General features: G+C 42.5%; 1 protein-coding gene across 7 annotated transcripts; it reads left to right on the top strand.

Annotated features, from left to right (window-relative positions):
- Nucleotides 1–2,169: 2,169 nt before the first annotated feature.
- On the top strand, nt 2,170–22,537 carry p4ha2 (procollagen-proline, 2-oxoglutarate 4-dioxygenase (proline 4-hydroxylase), alpha polypeptide 2). 7 transcript variants are annotated; one of them, XM_036524074.1, is made up of 15 exons: nt 2,170–2,226; nt 8,418–8,525; nt 10,335–10,431; nt 10,715–10,866; nt 11,392–11,529; nt 12,193–12,432; nt 14,980–15,179; nt 16,409–16,585; nt 16,679–16,749; nt 16,841–16,940; nt 17,227–17,280; nt 20,006–20,071; nt 21,277–21,345; nt 21,534–21,630; nt 22,157–22,537. In XM_036524074.1, exons 2-15 carry the CDS (start codon nt 8,435–8,437, stop codon nt 22,225–22,227), a joined length of 1,623 nt encoding a protein of 540 aa, XP_036379967.1. In that variant the 5' UTR covers nt 2,170–2,226; nt 8,418–8,434; the 3' UTR covers nt 22,228–22,537. The 7 variants fall into 7 exon arrangements, with proteins under 7 accessions (XP_036379967.1, XP_036379968.1, XP_036379964.1 ...); XM_036524075.1 differs by lacking the exon at nt 20,006–20,071 and adding an exon at nt 19,874–19,933; XM_036524071.1 differs by having other exon boundaries at nt 12,166–12,432.
- Nucleotides 22,538–23,626: the final 1,089 nt, after the last annotated feature.

Below are 23,626 nucleotides of genomic sequence, written 5' to 3'. Positions count from 1 at the left end.
CATAAGATGTACTTTCCACAGTAATTTTAACACAGACTGTTCAAGCAGACACTGATTGGTGGTTTGTTCACTCTGTGGATGGCAATGGCTACCTCAAACAATATGTATGACTGTGTTGTGCCATGGTATCCTATCTCTCTTTGTCAAGAAATGACAGAGATGAAGAGGGTGCGAAATGCTCCACATCAATATGAAAGGTGCTGTCTGTTCAGCCATAAATCTGTTTTCCTGCCTTCCCTTCCTTGGATTGAGGTCTGGAGACTGAGATTGCCAGATTAGAATATTTTTTAGTACTCAGTTACCAATTTATTTGTATATTTGGATGAATATTTTGGATCATTGTCATACTGGAATGTCCCTTTTCAGCCAGGGCTCGATATTACTGGCAGGAGAACTGGGTTTTTAACCTTAACAAGGGCTCAGGACCTGTAAATGGAAAACAACTGAAAACATACTACAACACCTCCCAGATTTCACAGAAAACACAGGTTATTTTTCTCACAAGCTTTTTATGTCAAACATAATTCTGATAAGATGTCCAAAATGGTCAATGCCAGTGTTGGCTGACCATAAGAAATGCTTCAAGTTATGATTCAGAAGTAGTTCAGGGCAAGTATGTTTTTGGTTTGCCTCCAGAAAAGGCTTCTTCCTACCACAGTCATGAATGTTGCATTCATGCAGACTTGCCTCCTGAACCACTTGTCCTGCCTTAAGGGAAGGCACACATATATCCTCATACATCCTGGCAGGGTTGCACTGTACTACTGGTAGCCTTAAATTCATTTATTACTGTGGGTGGAAAGCAACAACCTCCCATTCAGTACCAGTACTATTTTCTTCATATGGTTGAACAGAGTTGCAAAATACTGCTTTGAAGCAGTCAGATTGTGGTCTGACTAGAATAAATCATAGACATGGATTTATTATATTCTAGATTCATAAACAGGTTCTAATTCTAAATAGTACATTGGTCAATTTGTTGAAGCCACCATTTACTTAATATACTAATAGCGATGTGCTGTTTTGTTTTGGATGCTTTTTAGTCCCCAATATGTTAGTGCTACCTTTTAGTCTTTGGCATTCCTATGTGGCGAATATGCAGTCAGCTATCCCCCCCCCCACTCAATTGACCTGACAAATTATTGTTTCAATGATAATTCAGATAATATTTCAATAATACTTTGGTGCCTGTAAAACAATAGCCCTTTTGCAAATGTAATTTAGTGCAGCTGAAGGCAAGCCTGCTCACTGCACCCATTCAAAAATAGGCAGCCATAAATGCATGGCTATTTCAGGAATGGATAATCATGCCTTGCGATGTTGGAGAAGCAGGAGAAGTTGGTCCCCTCCCCAGTTTGCCTCTGGTAAGTGTACTGCAAACGTGCAGATCAGCATGGCTTCTTTTACCGTAATACCATTTACTGTGTGGTGGAATTTCTCTCAAATGACTTACAGCTAGTCTTGACCTTCACGTGCACAAGGAGTCTGTTTTTGCATACGTCCCCAGCTTGCAGTTTAGCGTGTGCTGCCGCGGGCAGTCGATGCATTTCAAGTCAAAGCAAGTGCAACCAAACAGCGCAATCATAACTGCTTCACTTTTTAAAAATACAGTGAAGGGCAATCCACGTTTTCAAACAGGCAAAAACACATTTGCTATTTTCACATTTTTTGTTAAATTACAGTAATTATAATTAAGCAAAAAAAAAAAAAAAAACAAAACCACTAACCATGAGGTCATTGCATTTGCAACCTCCCCCCAAAGTCTACAGGGTTTCATTTTCATATATGGACCCATTTATGTAGGCCTATACGTTTGTAAGCGTTTGTCTTATTTGTTGTAATGTTTAAAAATTCTCCTGTTTTAAGCCCTTTATGATTCCATTTTTACTATTCATCTAGGTTTATTAATTTCTTAAAATTTGTTTTAATTAAGATTTAATTTCTGACTATTTCCAATAAAGTTACACTCTTGGCGGTCCAAATACGTCTACGTGTACTGGGATCAATGGTAAAACGTCGAAATCTGGTAGGCGCACGTGATTCGCAAAATAAACATTGCGCATTTTGCAGAAGGCTTACGTTCTAGTAGAGTTTGTGAGGGTTGAAATTCAGGGGAGGTTCCATACGTGGCAGCGAAAGAGAGCTGTGCGAATCATAAACACCAGAGCAGGGATTTCACCACTTTCGCTCAGCGAGGTCTGAGGAGAACTTCAAGTTGAAGGAAAGGTAAGACCTGCATGTTAACCGCATCGCTCCCGATATACTCATCCAAAACGCCCGCGACACGTAGCACGCTAAAAACCCACTGCAGCATGCTGGAATTGTTTTGAGTCAGACAAGAATTGCGTGTTTCCCCGGCATCCTAGAAGGTTTATGTTAAGTTGTACCCCGGCTTTGCACTTTCGGAATTAATTTGCAAGTTGTTTAGTCATTACTTGTTTATTTCGGAATGTTAGCTGCCATTATAAACAAGCCTTCCACATGTCTGAAATGGAAATAAAGAACAGAACATTTCGTACTGGCCAGCAAGTTGATACCAGCTAGTTAAGGAAAAGTTTTAAAACAGAAAACAGTGTTGATGGATTTATAACGAGAGGTTAGATATTTCGCCCATTTGTTATGTACGGCACTATTTTGTTAATAGTTGTTTGTTGGCAACAATTAAAAAGTTGTGTTTAATTAATCTCAACAGCTTCATCAAAATATTCGCAAATACTTCCTCGAGCCGGCTGTCGGGGTTTCCAGAAACATCCTTTAGCTGGCGGACGCAACTGAGACCTTAGTTACGTAGCAGCGAGAATGTTCTTCAGATTTTGAACTGAATCCATCGGCAACAGTTGGTCAGGCTGAAGTCAAACTTTGTGAAACTTACACAGCTGCGTTAGCTGCTAATGGCGTTGTTTGAACTTATTTCTTGTACCAAATAGCAAGAGTCGAAAATGTTACCTATATTACATCATCACTCCAGCTGTGTAAGAGATTTTATTTCGCCCTTCTGAGATAAGACGGCTAGAGTTGATTGCTTGCCTGCTAGTTGCAGAATTCAGCTAGTTGGTAGAATTGTTCTTTAACGCGCTTGATTAGTCCTAATTAATATTCGACACGGAGTTTATCCAAAGGCCTGTAGCGTGTTAGGCTCTTTCACATTAATTACAAGAGCATGCCCGGTTCTGTCTTTAGCAATATTTGGACTAGCCTTTTGGAGCTGAACTTACTTCTTGATGGTGTGTAGTTTATTAGGGTGTGGGGCAGTTCGTTCTGCGCTGTTTGTTACATGAGTGGAAATGAGCATCCTAACGGAATGCAGATGTGTGGATTGAACATGGTAGGCGCACGTACGTGGAAACCGCTGTATGTGTTGAATGTGTATGTGTTGAAAGTATAGTATAGTATAGTCGAGATGCACAAAAAGAATTAATGCGAATATAGTTGGTTGTAATTACAACACACTTTTCAAAAAGGACACAAGAAATATGAATAATTGTGAGAAATAAACCTCATCATTCAACCGTGTTTTCTTACTGCTTATCTCTTTAATGTGAATGATCATGCAAGCAAGGATGTCAAATACATCTAGTAGTTGTTTTTTCACATTCATAGCTTGTATAATAATATTATCTTTCTTGATATAAAGATGTGACTTTGAACTACTCTCTGTTCATACTGCTTTCTCACACTAAAAAAGCAGTAGCCTGATAATTTTAATTAAACTCCATGAATGGCTTTAGAATTTGGGCATCACAGATTTTTATTTATTTATTTTTTTTTCCCACTCAATCCCTTGATATGTTAGGGTGCCACTCGGATATGATACCCAGATGCCCTGATGACCTGTCTTTACACACTTCTCTTGGCAATGTCTTCGTACTGTTTTTTTTTACTCTCTTATTTTTGCTCATTTTCCAAATTAACTTAAGTCCCCGCAAATGCAGCGTGTCTCTGGCTCTGTTGCCTTCAGAGCTTGTCAGCTGTACGCGTTCTCCGTCGCTGGCTCCATGGGGTGGAAAGATGTTGACGGAGTCTGCGAGTCTGTGTGCCATTAATGTTTGCACGATGGATGCTTGCAGAGCAGCACGTATGGGCTCCAGGAAGAGTCAACATGTGCAGGCTTTTATGCGCTCTATCCCTAATGCACTTAGTCCTTATTTTTTTAGTAAGGAATATAAGTGTTGCTGTTTTTTTTTATTTTCCATCTCTCACATAAGTTTATGAATGCAGTGGTCACTGATAAAGCAGTCTCCACTGGTTAAAAAAAAAAAAAAAAACAGTGCCACAAAAATGCTGAGGTTGATTGACTAGAGACCAGATTAAACATTCACTCGATGGAATTTCAGTGATAACCTACAGGACTGTACCCCTCAGACAATTAGTAATACCTCAGCATTGTGCTTCTCTATTAATAAAAGACTAATGCCTTTTATGAGGTTGAGGCCCCATCCAGTCATTTACACCAATTAAGCAATTAAGACCTGTGATGTAATGGAAACCAGGGATCCCTGTGGTCCTTAATGACCCTGGTTGTAAACGTGTTTTCCATTATAGCCAACACATGTCCGATATGAGGAGCGACATGGCTGTCCCAATGTGTATCAGTCTAAATCCAACCAGGTCATCTAGAAGCAGGTCACTGTAGCACCCGCAGGCATCTACCACCAAGTGCTCAGAACTGTTTCTTGCGGATAGCTGAAATCTGACAGGCTACCTAAATGGCAGCTGTTGTACAGAGTGCTTCAAATATCACAAAGGGTGTCACAGGATGAGATGAAATGGTAGCATTGGTAGTGTCTTAGTTCAGTATTGAGTTGTTAGTGCTGGAGAAGGGTCTGTGCTTGTTTCAGGCTCATGTTTTCCTGCCGCCTGTGTTCTCTCATATTCGTCTCTGGGGGAGACTTGGATATGCTCGATATGAGTACGCTAGTGGGAATGCAGAGTTGGCGGATATTTAATGGGAAGAGTTGCCTGTGCGTTGTGTCCAGCGAGCATGTTCTGTTGAACTGAAACAAGTATACGTGTCACACAGCCCCATTCAGTTTGTCTCCAGGCAACATAACTAGGTAGATATTGCATGACGTTAATGCTTTTTGTACCTGTTTGTTCCACCATATGAATATGGGTTGTATAAAAGTGCATGCTGCTGTTTCTAAGTATTCATGTTTTTGTGAAAATCATTCAGATTTCTGTGGATAGAATTGCATTACTCTACCCCACGCTTTCAAAAGAAGTTATCTGGCTGTCCGCCTGCTGTCTTTGTTGGAGAACTGTTCTGGTTCATGTCTCAAAGTCTTTATTTTTTTCTTAGATTGGTCTTTCACTTCAAGTGTAAACAATTTTGACCTTGACCTTTGCAGGCTTTTTCACACTCCAGAGAAAGGTATGCTGTCCCTGATAGAAAACAAAGACAGGACTGAGTAAAGGGGTGTGGAGTGATTGCTTGGGTCCTTGGGTACTGTAGAAGCTTTCTTAGGTAAAGGAGTTCCCTGCTATGTTCACCCATTGCAAAAATGAATACTTTCTGGGGCAAATGCGTGTAAGGGGAAGACTCAGATTAGGTGTAGTCTTATTGCTTTGTAACAAAAACCATGTATCGTTGGCTGCTCTCTCCTAAGGGGGTGAACTATTTAGAGCGCATTGGGTGTAGTCCTATCTTTCAGATTTATCACAAACGTCTCCTCCCTTTCATTCCCTGTCATTTTAGGGGAACAATAAATTGCATTTGAATAAGAGTTAAAGAATGCTGTGTCTCAGAGTGGGTCCGTTATCCATCTTGCAGACTTGGGCTGTTAAAATGCTTCAGGCCTCAAGGCAAGTGAAGACCACCAGCTGCTTGAGGATAAACACAGATTGACAGCAGGAAAGTGTATGGATTCCTAGAAAGGTGCCAGGGAATACTAGATTCTGGGCCCTAAATGTGGTGTAAGAAGTTGTGAAAATAGGGAAGTGGTTAAAGGCAGACATTTAGAGGTGATTTTTCTTAAGGACATTGTGAAAGAAGGAGAGTGTAGGTCAATGTTGGCAGGCAGCTCATGCCATCACTGGGGAGCTATATACAAGAGAGAAGGTGGAAAATAAGTATGCCAGACACTGATGATCTCAGCAGGCAAGATGGGAGTATACAGTAGGAATAACAGTTGGGTTAACTATGGACAGCAACAGAATGATCATCACGGCAGTAGACAATTGCAGGGGTTTCAAACTCAAATTTGAGGTGCAACAGGGAGCCAAAGCAGGGAACTGAGAATGGTAGCTGTATCAAAGAGTGATAAGAGGAATGAGGGAGAGGGACCAGGGAAGGAGACGAGCAGAATCACGGGAGAAGGACGATGTCCTCGCTAGAAGAGGCTAGCTAATGATAGAACGATAGTTTACTTTGAGCTGTGCTGCTTTGGAATCTCAGTGAATGTTGTGTTTGCCTAATGACTTTGGTGGTCATTTAGCAAACGAGACAATGTGTTTGGTTTGGTGCATCTAACCTATGTTCACTTTTGTCGACTTTTTCCGGTAAGGTAATGTCATGTTTCAGATATGTGCTTTAAATAGTTATTATGAGGTAGATTACTGAGAATTTATATATGAACACCCCTAGGCATCTCTTATGTGACAGCCTACAAAAATGAGTGTAAAATGACAGGACGGACTTAATCTTAAGTGGGTTGACTATTATTAGATTTCACGGGTAGTTCAGCAAGAGTGCATATAGATAGAGAGGCATTTTTTTTTCCAATTTGTGTAATAGTCTTCCAATACCTTTCACTATACCAATTCAGATGCTGAGCGCTCAAAAGCGTTTTTTGTCATTTGATCTGAATCTGTAGGTGCATTGTCCTGCGTGCTGAGCAAAAGTTCAGCCCGTTTGCTCAGCAAGAGCTTTCCTGGTTCTCCTCCACGCCCAGCTAACACAGTGTGATAAATCTGACTTTCTTCTCTGGAATCACGAAGCTCTTGGAATGCCGTGTTTTGTTCTCGCCAGGTGCTTTCGGCTTTCAGTCCAAAGCCCCCAGATGGGCCCGTTAGCTTTGTTTTTCCCCTTCCAAGTCTCAGGTCGCCCCTTCTTTCCTTCCAGGCACAGAGAATAGTGTCACAAAAGTGTTGCACGTGCCATTTTAGATTTTAAAATCTCACCCTGGCAGCTGTCTTCCTTGCCCAAGGCTGACACAGATAGCATCATATTAAGTACATGAGTGTTATTAAAGAAGGGAATATGCCCACTGGGTTGAACACTGAAGGACATTCTGTACTTTCACATTAGGGTGTCATATAAAAAGATGGCATTTCAGGCAGAGTTGCATTCCGCACATGAGGTGAGCTGTGTTTAATTAAATCAAGAGACTAAAGAGTCGTTTCAGAAGTATGAAGTGTGATTGCAGCTGGCCTGAGTTTGGAGCCAAGGAATATTTGCTGATTTGCTGTCAGGTGTAAGAGGATTCAATCAGAAGGAACCTGCAGCAGCTGGAAAAGAGCATGTCTCACACGCAGCCAGAACAAGGGTGTTCTTCCAGTGTGATTCTGATATATTTACCTTGCTGATTATTACTGCATAAAACTTCTAAGTTTTGTGTTTCGTTTTTGCCCATTTTTCAACTGACAGTGGAAGTGTTTCCCTTTTTAAAATTGCATCACACTGAGGCTTATTGCATCACACTGAGGTTTTACTTTTTTCGTGTACACTATAAGAAGTATAAAGTATAAGAAGCTCTTGCCTGGTGGTTTGCCTTTTTGAAGCACTGAATTATATCAGACTTTAAACTACATAACCCAGCCTCTGTCTTGAAATGGGCTGGGTTTTTTGTAGAACTTTCCTTCAGGCACGGAGGAGAGAGGTGAGCAGTGTATTCAGGCCCCCTTTTCTCTGCGGTTCTTGCCCAGATGTGATTGGTAATTGGGAGTCTGCTTGGCACGGAGCGCCGATCGGATGATGTAATTAGGAGTACTTTTTCCTCAGGCATGCCACGGTCACCCGCAGGCAGGCCCAGACCTCAGCAGCCACATATAGCACAGAGGACTCCCCATTCAAGCGGTGACTAACCTACAGGAAAGAGCTGCTGGAAAATATGAACAGGGAGCATTGTTAACCAACCATCTCAAAGTCCTTTTTTTTTTTTTTTTCTCAGCACAGCGGTGGTGTCTGTGAATAAGCAGAGTGTACTGCATTTGAAGCCTCTTTCCCTCTTTATATGTGTTTTATTAAGATGACCTTATCCAAGGCAGCTTGTAAGGCAAGCAGTTGAGTACCTAACCAAGGGGGCAACACTTGGGAATCGAACTACACTCGTCTGATTGCAAGCCCTGTTTCCTAACCACTGACTGTACCATACAGTCTTATTAAAGATGTACTACATGTTGGTGCCCCTCATGAAAAAACAGCCTTTGCTACAGGATGGAGACCTGAGGGACATGACTGAGGTTTCATTTCTCTACAGGTTCTGCCACGGTGAAAATGAGGATGATGAAGAGGTGGATATTCCATGCTGCTGTGACCCTCTGCTGGGTTGGCTGGTTTGCCAAGGGAGAGGTCTTCACCTCCATCGGTAAGCTTTAAACTAATAAAGTTCATAGTTAAACAAGTCATGTTTCTACAAAGGTTTTAGAGTGACCGGCATTGACACCAGCTTGTATCAGTCTGGAATGTGATCCTATTGTGTGGCTTAATCTCATCGTCTTTTTTAAAAAAGTGTATCACAGTTGCTTTCCTTTTTGTGTCTAAACCAATTTATTTAGTTAGGCTTTTAATGCAGTATTTGCTCTGTGAGTGACTTGGCCGGGAGAAGAAGGAGTAAGTCCAAAGATAGCATGGGCCTGCACACACATCCCCTTTCAGACATTAAGAGTAATCACCATGCCATTACATGTAAACTGGAAAATGCATTCACTGATGCTAACTTTGTTTACCTCAAGCAGGCTTAGAGTAAACATGTTATCTGAAAGCCAGCAAACTTCCAGGCTTGCAGGTCAGAACCAAACCACTGAGGTGTGACTTCAGCAAGCCTATGAAGAGATTTTTCAATTCCAGCTCTTAGAAGCAGCGGTCAGTTTGCAATTTGCGGCTTTCACAATAATTTTCCCGACATTTCAGCCCATGATGTTTTTAGCCAAGGTCCCAAAGCTCAACTTGATGGTAATCTTTTCCCAGCACAAGCGCAACTCTCTGAAGGCGTGTATTTCTTGCTGTCGCAAGCCGACACGTCTGCTGAGTCCTCAGACTGCAAGATAGAACACGTAACCTCATTTCTCCCTTTTGGTTGCTTTTGCAGTATTGGCAGCTTCGATTGACGCTTAGCCATGTTTGTTCTGGATTACAAATCATTTGGCTTTCAAAGTTAAAGAAAAGGCAGCACAACATGCATTGTGTATTTGTTTGGAAATAATTTCCTCTCATCACAGTGATGTCCTCCCTGACCTTGAGATGATGATAAATGTCAAATGTTTGAGTAAGTCTGGCCTTAGAGAGTGTAGCCTCCTTCTCCATAGTTCTGCTGTTTGGAAGTGCTCACTCTCTCCTTGGATGTAGGTTGGATTGTCATAACACAAAATGCAAATACACAGTAAAGCTGTCTCCATGGTGTCCACAGCAGGTTCACTTCAGTTCGGGGTTACCATGGCATTGTTTTCTGTGTGCAGCTGTCTTGCCGCCTATTGCCTCCAGAGCTTGTGGCTGCTTTAGAGTCAGTCTGGTGACGCTGAAAATGGAAAATGGTATGCTCTCAAAAGAGGTCACAGACAAGGTCTTCTTGTGGGAGATTCTGACCGACCAAAGGCGTGCACAGCCTTTTTTTTTTTTTTTTGCCATCCACATTGGAATGTCATGCTCAAAAAACCAGTCAGTTAGGAAACGACTGCAGCTTATTTTAATACATTTCTCTAACATGCTGCCCTCTGCATCAATGGCTGATTTTTACAGCAATAATAATAAGTATAATAATAGTAATAAAAACGATCACATTCCGTTACAGTCAACAGTGTTTTTCAGACAGCTTCCACTGTCTCCATGCTTTTCTCCCTCAGTGTGATTTCTGCCTTGTCACTTAGCGCTTGGCGATTTCTGCTCTAGGAGGGTAATTCATTCAGGAGCCTCATAGATTCATGGGTCTGTAACCACAAATTGCATGAGCTGCAGGATTCTGGTCTGGAAGCACAGTGCATTGAAGCCCATGCAGGAATAAAGGACTTTTAATGTCGGTTTTCTAAAAATTAGCTGAGTATTCATTATGTGATCCTGACCAGCTATGAATGTGTGTCATGTGTGTTAACACATCTGTTGTGTGATACTGATGAACGAATCAGTGGCTTCGCTTGGGGTTTTCAGCTCAGTATCTTTTTTTCCCTTCCTGTCCTCTCAGGTCAAATGACAGACCTGATATACACAGAGAAGGAGCTGGTCCAGTCTCTCAAAGAGTACATCCAAGCTGAAGAAGCCAAACTAGCTGCTGTGAAAAGGTACACCTTGATGGAAGATGAAATGAAGTGCAGTTCTGCTAGTAGTACAGAAATGTCTGAGTTTTGCAAGGAAGAAATTTTATGTATGTTTTAAGGAGTTGTCATTTTATGTATGTTCATGCATATCACTTTAGCACACATTTTAATAGACTTGTTATTGTTGTTTTATTTATTTATTTACTTGCATGGAGTTTTGCAGTATGGTTCAGTGGGGCCGTACAGTGCAGGTCGAGGTAGAATGGTAAAAAAAATTACAGAGATGCTTTCTTTCTGTTTTGGTCAGCTGGGCCAATAAGCTGGACACGCTGACGCAAATCTCGACCTCTGACCCGGAGGGATACCTGGCGCACCCGGTCAATGCCTACAAGCTGATGAAGAGGCTGAACACGGAGTGGTCAGAGCTGGAGAGCCTCGTCTTGCAGGACTCTTCTGATGGTAGGGGAGGGGATGGGAGAGGAGGGGGCCAGAGGTGGTCATTTGAGGGTGCGAGGCAGTAAAGTGTCACCTCGGCAATGCAGGTGACAGCCCAGCATCCACACATCTGCTCAACTTCCAGCAGAGCAGCTGGAAACCTGCACTAAGCTTGTCCTAACACTCGTGTGTGTGTGTGTGTGTGTGTGTGTGTGTGTGTGTGTGTGTGTGTGTGTGTGTGTTTTGTCTTCCTCACTGTGGGGATGGCATTCCTGCCTGTTACTGATTATGAGGATCTTGAGGTCATATTTGGGTCATTTGTTATCTTTACGTATACAGTGCTGCAGCATCTGCTGCATATTTAAACCTTTAAACTTTAAATTTCAGCATTTGACTTGCTTATATTACTCTGTGTGTTGATTCTTTCCTGGAGTGAACGCAGATGTGGTACGGATGTTTTATCTAAAAATAAGTCTGATTGTGATTGAACCCATATGGTATAGAGACTGTTTAAGCCACTCTCGTGTGTGTTGGCTGGCCTCTCCACAGTGTTCATCGCCAACATGTCTGTACACCGGCCATACTTCCCTGATGAGGAAGATGAGAAGGGTGCAGCGAAGGCACTGATGCGTCTCCAGGACACCTATAAGCTGGACTCTGAGAGCTTCTCCAAAGGGAGGCTGCCAGGTAACAGGGCATGGCCTTGGTGTGTGAGCCACTTTACAAGAGGCCTCCAGGCATATCTCTCTCTCCTTGCAGCCTGTCACACAAGCCTCCAGTTACAACCGTGATTCCAATCAAGTGTACAAAGTACACCTGTTTAACAATTTACCCCCCCCCCCCCGCAACACACATTCACACACAGACAGACAGACACACACACATGCTCAAGACAGATGTTCACAAAGCGATTCTTGCTTTCCCCAGTGATTTGCGTGGCTCCTGTAGAAACGCAGACACGCAGCCTAATTCAATTAGAAAGCAATGCACATTGTGCCTAGAAATTCATCCCGCTTCTCATGACTGACCAACAGTGTGGCGTCAGTCACTGTCAGGGTGTCCAATCAAAACGAATGGAACAAATTGGTCTATTAAGGGCTTGATTTGAAAAGGGTGACAGCACTGAAACAACCTCGGCCCTCACGCAGACATTCTAGGCTTCTGATTAATAGACTAATGAATCAGAATACCGGTGGAGATTAAATTGCAAGTCATAAGCGGTACCTCTGGAGTTTTAATTTCCTTGAGATTATTATGAGGCGGCAGCTCACTGGAAACAGGCACTACGTGGTATTTTAAGTGCCTGTCACTGTGTCGTAGAAGCTGATGACTCTGTGCGGGTGCCTGCAGGCGTGCGGTATAACGCTCACCTGACAGTGGACGACTGCTACGACATGGGAAAGACGGCCTATAACGAGGGGGACCATTACCACTCGGTGCTGTGGATGCAGCAGGCCCTGAGGCAGCTGGACGCGGGCGAGGACGCCGTAGTCTCCAAGGCTGACGTCCTGGACTACCTGAGCTACTCCGTCTACCAGATGGGCGACCTGCCTCGGGCCATCGAGCTGACCAGACGCCTGGTGGCCATCGGTAAGCCTCACCTCCACACCCCCCTCTGTGTTGCCTGGTTACGGTCTCAACATCTGGTCCACTGCATTGCCTCCCTAAGTTCCTGACCCCAGCTCATACACAAGGGGCAGCAGTGTGGGGAAGTGGTTAAGGAGCCCGGCTGGGAACCCAGAGGTTGCAACGTAGGGCACTTCTAGGGTACTGCTAGGTACTTAAACTGAATCCCCCTCAGTAAGTAGCCATGTCTGTGGATCCATTCCCACAAAATGTACTTCTCCCATTCATTTAACGATGCTCTGGAACACCCAGAGATATCCTCCAACCTCCTCGGTCCTCTGCATCAACAGCTGTGTGGGAGCAATTCACACGCACTTGTGAGGTGAGGGTGAGAGAAGCTCGGGTGGAAATGTTTGGACTGGGTTCTTTCTTTCTGTAAACCCTCTCAGTTGAGCCCCAGGCCTATTCTCTCCTGCTGGGCCGCTGAGTAGTTCAGTAGTTCAGTTGTCTCCTGCCGAGCTGTTCAGTAATCGGCTGATCATGGTTCACTGCTTCCCCTTTGCTGTGACTCCTGTGACCCCGGCACTCTCTTCCTGAGCAACAGGGTGGTGTCAGATTCTGGCTGCAGTTTATTGGCTGCTATTTTTCAACACTTCTACATCAAGGCTGTGATTAGTGGTAGGAGCCTATGATTATGGGGTTTTGACTGTTTTGTTGTTCATGTGTAACATACTTGCTCGACAACCAGACATCTTAACCAAGCATTGTTAGTTTGCCTTAAAAAGTTGAGAATTGTCAGGGTTTTTTGTTACCCACTTTTAACTGTTTTCCTCTGATTGATTCTGTAGTGAATGCATTGCTGCTCGAGGCTCCTGGGGCATCAATTATCAGATGTGTGTACTCTCAAATGTTCGCATATACTGTGGGAGTGCTGCACATTACCTTGCATGAGAACAATGGAATTGTTTAGCAGAGGCAAAAGGAAAAAGTGTACAGAAATGGCATACACATTCTAATAAAAGTGAGTTATTTTAAAGATAAAAAGGTATTTATTGAAAATATCCATACATAAATTTTCATATGAAACTACATTTTTCAGTACTGAGTCAGTATTCACATTCAGATTGACTTGATTAAGCCAGGCAGTGGAGTGTCCCGCATAATGCCATTGATTCTTTTGTGCAATGAGAAGATGTGCGTGCTGCCCTGACCAACTCCGGGTCACAGTAAGGCTGCTCTTAAGAGCCGCTGGATGTTTTTGCAGTCACTTTAACAGTAAACCATTTCTTTTTTTCTCTTGGACTCTCGGATGTGGCGGCATTTATAGTCGCAGTGATCTGTTGCCAAGCAGTAACTTTGCTCCAACCTGTTACGCCTTTGCTTTAGTGAGCCAAATAAAACCTCTTAGGCTGTGTCCCCTTTAGACCACAACAGCTCTATTTAGGATTCGGAGGAATTGTTTTTTTTATGTTTTTTTGGAGTATTCCATTGTATTGACAATGGGTTTCCCATAAAGCTTTAAATGACTTTAACATGTGTTGTTTCTTGGGGCGGAGTTTATAAATGTTGATTTTACACAGTTGTACGTGGGTGCTAGGAGCAAAAACAGTCTGAATTCATTAATCAGTGTGTGTATGTTGGTCATCATTTTTTTTTTTTTTGAGAAATCACGCATTTCCTATCTGTATTATCATTCTGAATGCTGCTCATAATCCTTTTAAAAGGCCCATGTTTATGTACGTTTTGCAAATGAAGCTCCTGGCCTTTTTGTCTTTGTTTGCTTTGCTGCTGTTGGGACAGATTCCCCTTTCTCTTCACAGCTTAACAGTGCAAAAAAACAAATGGCTGCAGACACTGTCATCCACAGACAATGTCAAATTTGTCCTAGTTTTTTCTGTCAGATAAAATAAACTCATAAGTTGGAAAGAAGTCCTAATTGTTCACCATGGTAAGAAATTATATATATGTAGATATGATGTGACAGTAGGTTGTATGTAGTATGTATATGTAGTGAATATATATACTTATACAGTATATATGTAGACAGTATATATATGTAGATATGCTGTGACAGTAGTCCACTATGAAGAACAAGCACTTGTAAGCAAGTGTGAATTGGTTCAGTCAAGACAAAGGTGTAATGAGGTGGTTCTGTCTGGGGCTGGAGCTGGGATCAGTGGCCTCCATTTACATAATTGCATTTGACCTTGCCTGCCATGACCCTAAGGGTGCATTGCGTTGCCATAATCAGTGATGCCAGAATCAGATGTGCTGGAATAAGATTTTTTTTTTTTTCTTTTCTACGCTATGCTGCACTATTGTCATTTAGCAGACGCCGTTATCCAGAGCAGTTGACATAGGTTACAATTTTGACATGTTGTCCATTTATACCGCTGGATACCTACTGGGGCAATTCCGGTTTAAGTACCTTCCTCGGGAGTACAGCAGCAGTGCCCCAGTGGGGAATTGAATCGGCAACCTTTTGGTTAAGCACTCTGCTCCTTACTCCTATGCTGCTCTTAACGCCAATGTCTTCCAAGTCACCCTCTTGCTCTCTATTTGCTGTGACAGACCCCAGCCACCAGAGGGCAGGAGGGAACCTGCGGTATTTCGAGGGGCTGCTGTCCAAAGAGATGCGGGAGAGAGAGAGGTCGGCCCCTGACCCCGCCATGGAGAGGCCCATCCAGCTGGGCACATACGAACGCCCCCGAGACTACCTGCCCGAGAGGGAGACCTATGAGGCCCTGTGCAGGGGAGAAGGTGTCAGAATGGTGAGTGTCCTGACAGCTTCCCCTCCGCTGTAATTGCACAAAAATAAATCTCTTTGTATGTGCACCTACTGCAGTTATACTTTGTAATGACACATTGTATCTCCTGCGGTCAACTAATTATATTTGTAATCCATTTATGTTTATAAAGAACAACCACTGTAATATCTGTATTTGGCGTGTTTCCATGGTGTCTCAGGTGTGATGTCTTTGCAAGTCATGAGCTTGTTAAACTTCACCAGAAGTGTTAATATTGTTTTCCAGCCACTTCACTTTGCAAAGTAATAGGTGTGGAAATTGAAAAGCAAAGAACTGTTTTCTCAGTGCAAAATATCTGAAATTTTGTTCCACAGTTTCTGCTCATTTCGATGTCAGTGTTAATATTCATCTTGTTTACTACATATGTAATGAGAGGACAGCCATTTTTTCTGGTTTCCATATGAGCTGTGAAATCATATAGAGTTCCCTGTCCGGAATCAGTTAAACCATTTTATTAAAGAATTGATATTTCTAAAATTATAGTTGAAAGCTTTTAGTTGAATCTTAGGTAGCCTTTAAGTTGGTTTTTGAAACCACTGCAGATAAGTTTCTGTTCTTAGTCATTAAAATTAATGAAGAGCTTTTGATATAGATATTCTCTATATCAGAAGTAACCAAGAGAACAATACACTTTGAATTTACTGTGAAGTATTCCTTTATCTCACAGTGATAATTATTTTGCACTCCCCTACCTGTGTTTGAACATTTTTATCAGCACAGCCAGCAGGTTTGAATAAATGAAAGAGTAGAACTGAATAAGTCGGTATGAGATCCTCTTTGTCAAAGTGTTATTCATGAATATGACCCTCAAACACAGCTCGCTTATTAAAAATGTCAGGCTCTTCCACAAAACGCTGTAGACACAATACTGTTTAAATGGAGGTAAGAAAAACTAGTTCTGCAATATGCTAGAACCGCAGTGGGGACCCCCAGAGCTGTGCTAATGATTATGCACTTGAAGCATTGTGGGAAACAGCTTGGGTACCACAGATGATCTAAATCATAGAGGTAGAAGCCTTGATGGCTGATCAGCACACTCCTGTCTTATGTAACAAAATCCCAGGTATGTACCTGAATTTATCTGATTCATCTGATAGGCAGTGATGCAAGTGATGCAGGGAGCAAATGAACAGTGTGCCAGCATCACAGTGCCAGCGAAAAGGTGACGGTCCTGTCCCTGTCGCCCCCTGCAGACCCCACAGAGGCGCAGCCGGCTCTTCTGCCGCTACCAGGACGGGAACCGGAACCCGCGGCTCCTGCTGGCGCCCATGAAGGAGGAGGACGAGTGGGACAGCCCGCACATCGTCCGCTACCTGAATGCCCTGTCCGATGAGGAGATCGAGAAGATCAAAGAACTGGCCAAGCCCAGGGTAAGTATCCAGCAGTGCAGCCGCACAGTGATGTGAGAATGGGGGGACAAAAATTTGGTCCGTCACTAATATATTTTTCCTATTTTTGTAAAGCTTGCAAGGGCTACTGTTAGAGATCCAAAGTCAGGCGTTCTGACCGTTGCAAATTACAGAGTATCCAAAAGGTAAGGATCATCTGTGTCATCCTGATCCGTGTCTGAGGCTGGAAAAGAAGAGCTGCAGTTCACTGTATTTCATCCGCGTCTCTGTCTGCAGCGCCTGGCTGGAGGGAGAGGACGACCCCGTCATCGCCCGCGTCAATCAGAGGATTGAGGACATTACTGGCCTGACAGTGGACACGGCCGAACTGCTCCTGGTCCCCTCCACCCCCCCCCCCCCCCCTCCCTCAGCCCCACGTCAGATCTCCCATGAGTCCCATTGATTTCCATTTGTCCTCACATGACTTTTAGCTTGATACACAGCTCCCTCTACCAGCACCCCCTCCTCGCCCCCCGCCCCCCCAAGCCCGCCATGTAAGCCTAAAAATAACAGTACATCTAACATCCAAGACATGATCCGTCTGCCTTTCTGTGCGTGTTTTGGCCCTGAGCTGCAAGAGCTTTTGCTGTTACTGAGGCTTTTCTCTCTCTGTTGTCGAACAGGTGGCCAACTATGGTGTGGGAGGCCAGTATGAACCACATTATGATTTCTCAAGGGTAAGCACACTGGACAAGGACCCTTCTGTGCTTTCTGGGAAATGCCGCACAGTTAAACAATCAGCTTACTCCATATTAATGTTTGATGACACATACAGTTGTCTAACTGGTGTAAGGAATTTCAAGAACCATCAAACAGGTGAAATCTATCACAAATATATGATCAATACAGAATTGCTCAGAAAAGCTCAGGTTAAAATTTAAACCTTAGTCAATTCAAACCTTTCTGTCAGCACCTGAGACTCATTTTATTTTTTTTATAGCTGAAAAAGCATTATAGGGAAACAGCCTGGGATTGCAAGGGAGGGGAGTTTATCTGCCTTTTATGTGATGCTAACTTCAGATAGCATTTTGTAATGCTCAGAAGGAGACGGAACAGAGTGAAATGGCCTAGATTCTTCAGTGCAAGGCTAATACCTTTTGACCAGTGCAGTCTACCATAATTTTAACAACTGGTGACTGACAAGATGACCAGCAAGCAATTCACATGTTAAATGTGTGTGTGTGTGTGTGTGTTTGGTATTGCCCATTTATGTGACCACCACAGCAATCAGCTTAGTTCAGTTTTCATAATTTATTAACAAGACTTAATTCATTTATTTATAATAATATATCATTATTTATTGTACACGTAATTGCATTTATTTGTAAAGCATGTAATTTATTTACAAAAAATGGGTCTATGTACCTCCAGAGAAGAGGTAAGGGGACCAAACCAACTGAGATATCACATTACTTTATATGGCATCAGTGGCTTTTTAATATCCTGTCAAACCTAGAAATTAGTGTCCCACCTCTGTAAATCTGCAATCACAACACAACTGTTTACTGAATCTTATTTGGGTATTTAAGTCATATCAGTATCGCATAGATATTTGGCTACCTTGTTTTGACATGTTGATATGTTCACTTAACACCTAAAATAAAATTTATATAAGTGAGCAGATTGTGATGAAAAACAATGTCCCCTGCACTGACAGAAAAGACTTATGTAATATTGATGTTCCCATCAGTGCTACATCAGTACTACACATTAAAAAAAGACCAGTTGTGAGTCCTCTCCTCCTAGACTGGCTCGGGCTTGACCTAAAGTATGCATCTAATCCTTGTTAGGCAAAAGTGGCGATCCTTAGGATTAATTCTTGCACTTTCATTTTCTTTTGTTAATGTCTTGAAATTTCAAACACCAGTTTGACACACTGTATGACAAAGTCCTATGGTTGGTCCCAGCATGAACAATCCTTTATTTTCAAGGCCAACCTGGATACATTCAAACTAGTAATGCATTCATTGGGAATGGGCATAAACCTGACCTGTGCACTTTTAATAATCTTAGTCACCTTTAATGATATTTAAAGGTCTTAAGCCTGTCTCAAAGGCTGTCCTGTTCTGTCTTGGATGCCCTCAATTGAGGTTTCTTCACCTTCAGAGGAGCACTTAACACTAAATTCAAGCAATTGCCACCCTAATGGAACAAATTGAATCATCTTCCCTAGTTCTGTGATTGGTAGTCATCAGTGCCCTTTTCATTGTATTCCTGGCCTGTTGCCTTCTGTTGGTTCCCTCAGCTCTTAAAAATTAATCAAAATCTTTTATTAGGAATAACCCCTTGAGATGTACCATCTCATTTTTGAGGGGGTCCTCAACGACAATAATACAGTATAGACACAATTTGACAAAACATTCAACATGAAATGAGATTTGAGTCTGTAAGCTGTAAGCAGGTTGTATTTATCCAATGTGAAACCAAACTCATTTCTGTCTTCTCCTGTAGAACAAGAGTAATACATCAGAGGGTAACAGGCTAGAAAGTGAATGCCAGTGTCAAAGGGGTTTTACAGAGTGAGAGGTAGAAAACGTAATGGAAGATCAGCATTGGGAAGCCCTGGTTTAGGTGACCAGGGCATCATCAAATGTAGTTATGAGGAACTGACATTGTGCTTTGATTGGAAACCATGAAAAAATGTCTCATCTGGAATCCTAGCCCTGAGTCTGATCCTCATGTGTGCTAGCCCCTTCCCAAAGGCTGTGCTTGAGTAGTCTCTGCGCTTGCAGTTGTCACTACTCCACTGTTTTTTTTTGCTTGTTTGCTTTCGTTTTTTAATGATCCAGCCCTGCTCTTTCCTCAGAAGATCTCCCAGTTCGATTGCACCATCTTTCAGAAATGAGCCGTGACCTCTATCAGCTGTCGTCCATTTGCACTATACTGACATCACAGTGTCTCTTCCCTCACCCACACAAAAAGACACGTTTTCATTTGTACAAATTCACTTGTTTTTTGTGTGAAATCATGTGTGAGCCATGCATATTTCCATCCCAGTTCTAACTCTCAGATGTTATTTCCATCATAACATCTTGCTTTTTACCACCAAAATACGATGACTATATTGACGCTTCTCAGACATTTGATTGACGGAGATCATTTTCTCGTGTGAGGAAAATGATCGGGGTGCATGAACACCAATCGGCCTATTACCTCAGTCTTCCCTCCCTGGCCAGTTGAATGCTGGGTAATTGTTCCCAAGCCTTGTCCAGCAGGGAAGGGACAGCTCCACTGTCCACTTTGGGTTAAAGTTATACGCATCTGTTGCAGCGACCTTTTGACAGCACCCTCAAGACAGATGGAAATAGGCTTGCAACCTATCTGAACTACGTAAGTACATGTGTGTGCTCCCAGAAGACCCTTAGCTGTCCCTGCATTTATTCTCCAATTTTATCTTCATAGAAAGATGAGCCTGATGCTTTCAAAAGATTAGGCACTGGAAATCGTGTGGCTACTTTTTTAAATTATGTAAGTATGCGCGCACAGTTGCTGGTGTGAATAAACTTGAAGAAATCATGTTTTTTTTTAACCTGACTTTGCATAGTTGCTTATCTCCACAATACATGATCTTGTTTCAATATTGCACTTCAATTGACTGATCTGCCAATGGTAATCTCCCATTCGGCACACAATGTTACTGCATATATTTGAAAAGAGCAGTGACAAACTGGAAAAAGCAGCAAATTCTTCAAATGAATTGACACCCAAAGAGTGCTTGTGTCAGTCAATTTTAGTCCATATTGTGGAGACTGTTTTACCTCATAACATGCTGCTATATCTGACATCGTAACTCTATATTGAGCAATGTGTGAGAGTGAGAGGGAAAAAAACCATGAAATGCAGCAACCAAACCAGTCTTCAGATGATTTTTGTATCTGCTAAATATTGGCCTCAAAAAACAGCTTTGCACCAAAGTGCCCGTTCCAGAGGACCTTATAGGTAGTTCTCTGAACAGCTGTTTGGCTGATTTATATTGCAATAAATGCTTTTCACTATAGTCCTAACTAAGCGGCTATCTTAAAGCCGTGCACCACCAGCTCTGTCGCCGTAACAGGCAGCCAATTAGGGCATCCGCTGCAGTCGGCTAGCTACATGGCCTGCTCTTCCTTACGGACTGCTGGCTGCAGCTGTGGCAACCAGCAGTGCCTGGGGCCTTCACCGCTCAAGGAACAGCACAGTGATGTATTCGCTTTAATGGCACCTTGTCAGACTGTTTTTTGAAATGGCTGCTGCTGTTAGCTTCATCCAGCTCGCTGCACACGTCTGTCCCATGCTTCATGTAGATGTGGCGAATGCGGTGAATGGTGTATGCTGCCTTTCATTCTGTTGTGTATGTCTGTGAGTTGTAAGTACAAGTATGGATGTGAGATGCATAATTACAAATGTTACTTTATTCATGTTCACGTTAAAGAATATTTCTGTAGTGGGAGTGATGGCTCCCTTTTGACTGAGTTTTGTTGTATTTACATACCCAAATGGTCTGTATATTGTCACTGACAGGTTTAGTGTTAGATTCAGGTAATAGAAACCAGGTCAAGAAGAACTGAGTCATTAGACTCCATTTGTGACAATAAATCAACAAAAAGAGAAGAAAGACCATATTAATGTGTCAAGGTTATGCAGTTTTGTGATAGGAAACTGATTTTTAAATTTTTTTTAATTTTGATGGTCAGATGAGTGACGTTGAAGCGGGAGGGGCCACCGTATTCCCAGATTTTGGTGCAGCCATCTGGCCCAGAAAGGTGAGAGGGACGTGCTTACACACCTCTCTTACATTACACACTTTCACTCATGACCCCACAGAATCACATTTCTGATGCGTGCACAGCTGGACTTCTGTTTCGGAGTGCAATTCCGAGGCAGGCCGTCCAGACAGCAGCGGTGTCGTACAGTGACTCATCTTGGTGCTCTTTCTGTGCTCCGTCTGCAGGGAACCGCAGTGTTCTGGTACAACCTCTTCAGAAGTGGTGAAGGAGACTACAGGACCAGACATGCTGCCTGTCCTGTTTTAGTTGGAAGTAAATGGGGTAAGTGCACTGGAAACTTTCAGTTATAATTAACTCTCACACAGAGTGGCATCAAAGCTTAGTTTAGTTCTAGTTTTGGGCTCGGGTAATTCGGTGAAACCAGCATTTGTCTGGTGCCTGTCGTTAACGGGCGATGACAGTCCTGCCATCCTCACATAATCACTGTGGCTCTTCATAAGTGCAGAAATGGCTTTTAATGTGATGCACATTCTGGCATTCCCGGCAGCAATGTGGCATAGTGGTAAGGAGCAGGACTTGTAACCCAAAGGTTGCTGGTTCGATTCGCTGCTGGGGCACCATTTTTCTACCTTTAGGCAAGGTACTTAACCCAGAATTGCCTCAGTAAATATCTGGCTGTATAAATGGATAACGTAAAAATTGTAAAGTGTGGAAGTCCCTCTGGATAAGAGTTACAGTAAAGTAGTGTAATGTAATGGCTGGTAGTTGAGGCAACAATGGACAGGGGAACAGGGGCACGTGTGGTGACTTTTGTGACTGACGGGTGCCTCTCTCTCTCTGCTGGTAGTGTCAAACAAGTGGATCCACGAGAGGGGCCAGGAGTTCCGGAGGCCGTGTGGATTGACGGAAGTGGACTGAACCCTGCACAAACCCCCGCCCCGCCCCCTGCAGGCCTCGAACCTGACCACCGCACACACTCCCTTCTCCCGCTTCCCTCAGGACTCGTGCTGCTCCTGGAAGCCACACAGACCTGACCTGGATTACCTGGAAGAGCTGTCTGATGCGTATGGAAATCTGTGGACAATGGCGCTTCCACTCGTAGCCCACGGACAATGGTCAGATGGTGTGTAAATACAGGTGTTTGTCTTATTTTGAAAGATTTTTTAACCCCTATTTTTCATACAACAGACAACAATTGTGCCATAAATATCCACTACAATCTAAAAAAAGAAACACCATAAAATTGGACTTTCTGATCTAATCCGTGTATGTCACATATTTCAGGATTTATTTATAACCTGTATAAATTATTGCATTGTACCATAATATTTTCTTGTGGTGCACTGAAAATGTTTGTGGTACACAATAAATAAATGTTTTTTTTTATTTGATTTAATACAGCAACTTTGTGTCTGTCTATTAAATATTCATATGTCCCTTTTTATTTTCTGTCTTTCTGTGTTAAATATTTCTATGTCCTCTATTGCCATCATACACCATGTATTTTTAAATTACAATAGACTCCATGCTCCACACAAATGTTCATTTCAGGCAGATGAGTTTCAGGAAAACAGACAATGTCGAATGAATCCATGGTGTAATTAAGCCACAGCAAACAAGCAGCTGTAGCAGAGTTTTTCCGGAGGAAGACACACACAATCGAATGTCTGTTCATTACCTAATTAACTTTGCTTTTATTTAGACATGTTTTGTTCTGTGGTAATCAAATCACATCGGACATTTAATGATATCCAAAGAAATGGTTTGTTAGAAAAAAATGGAATTCACATTAAGTGAAACAACAAACCACAAGTTACATTTTGATGAACAATAGCTTTTTCAGTGTCTACTGAGCAAATAGATAATATCATAGATATAGAAATACAGAGTTGAGATTTGATGTGGATATTTCACAGAATCGTCCAACCTATGATTACTAAACTCGTAACCAGCAACAGCTCTACTGTTCTGTAGTTCTATAACTAAATAGCTAAAGCTATATGACTGAATAGCTTGGTCAACTCTAGGATCAGAGACTACAAAAACCAGATTGCTGGCAGAACTGGTGTTACTTGACTAGTAGTGGGCTCTCTTACTTTGATGGCCAATACCTCAACACAGTCATGGGGATACTTCTGTCGGGGGTGTTACCTGTAAGGGTTTAAAACTCAGTTTTTATACCTTCCAAACGAGGCTCTTGAATTTCTGTGGTCGTGAAGAAGGCTGTGATGTATGAGACATCCTTGCTGAATTTTACACTCCACACAGCATCTGAATCATCCCCTGCACCTAAGTTATACACTATGTCCTGCATTGC

This window comes from Megalops cyprinoides, chromosome 3 (genome assembly GCF_013368585.1).
Source record: "Megalops cyprinoides isolate fMegCyp1 chromosome 3, fMegCyp1.pri, whole genome shotgun sequence".
NCBI classification, from domain to species: Eukaryota; Metazoa; Chordata; class Actinopteri; order Elopiformes; family Megalopidae; genus Megalops; species Megalops cyprinoides.
The sequence above is the reverse complement of the archived record's forward strand: the minus strand, read 5'-3'. Positions and strand labels throughout refer to the sequence as shown.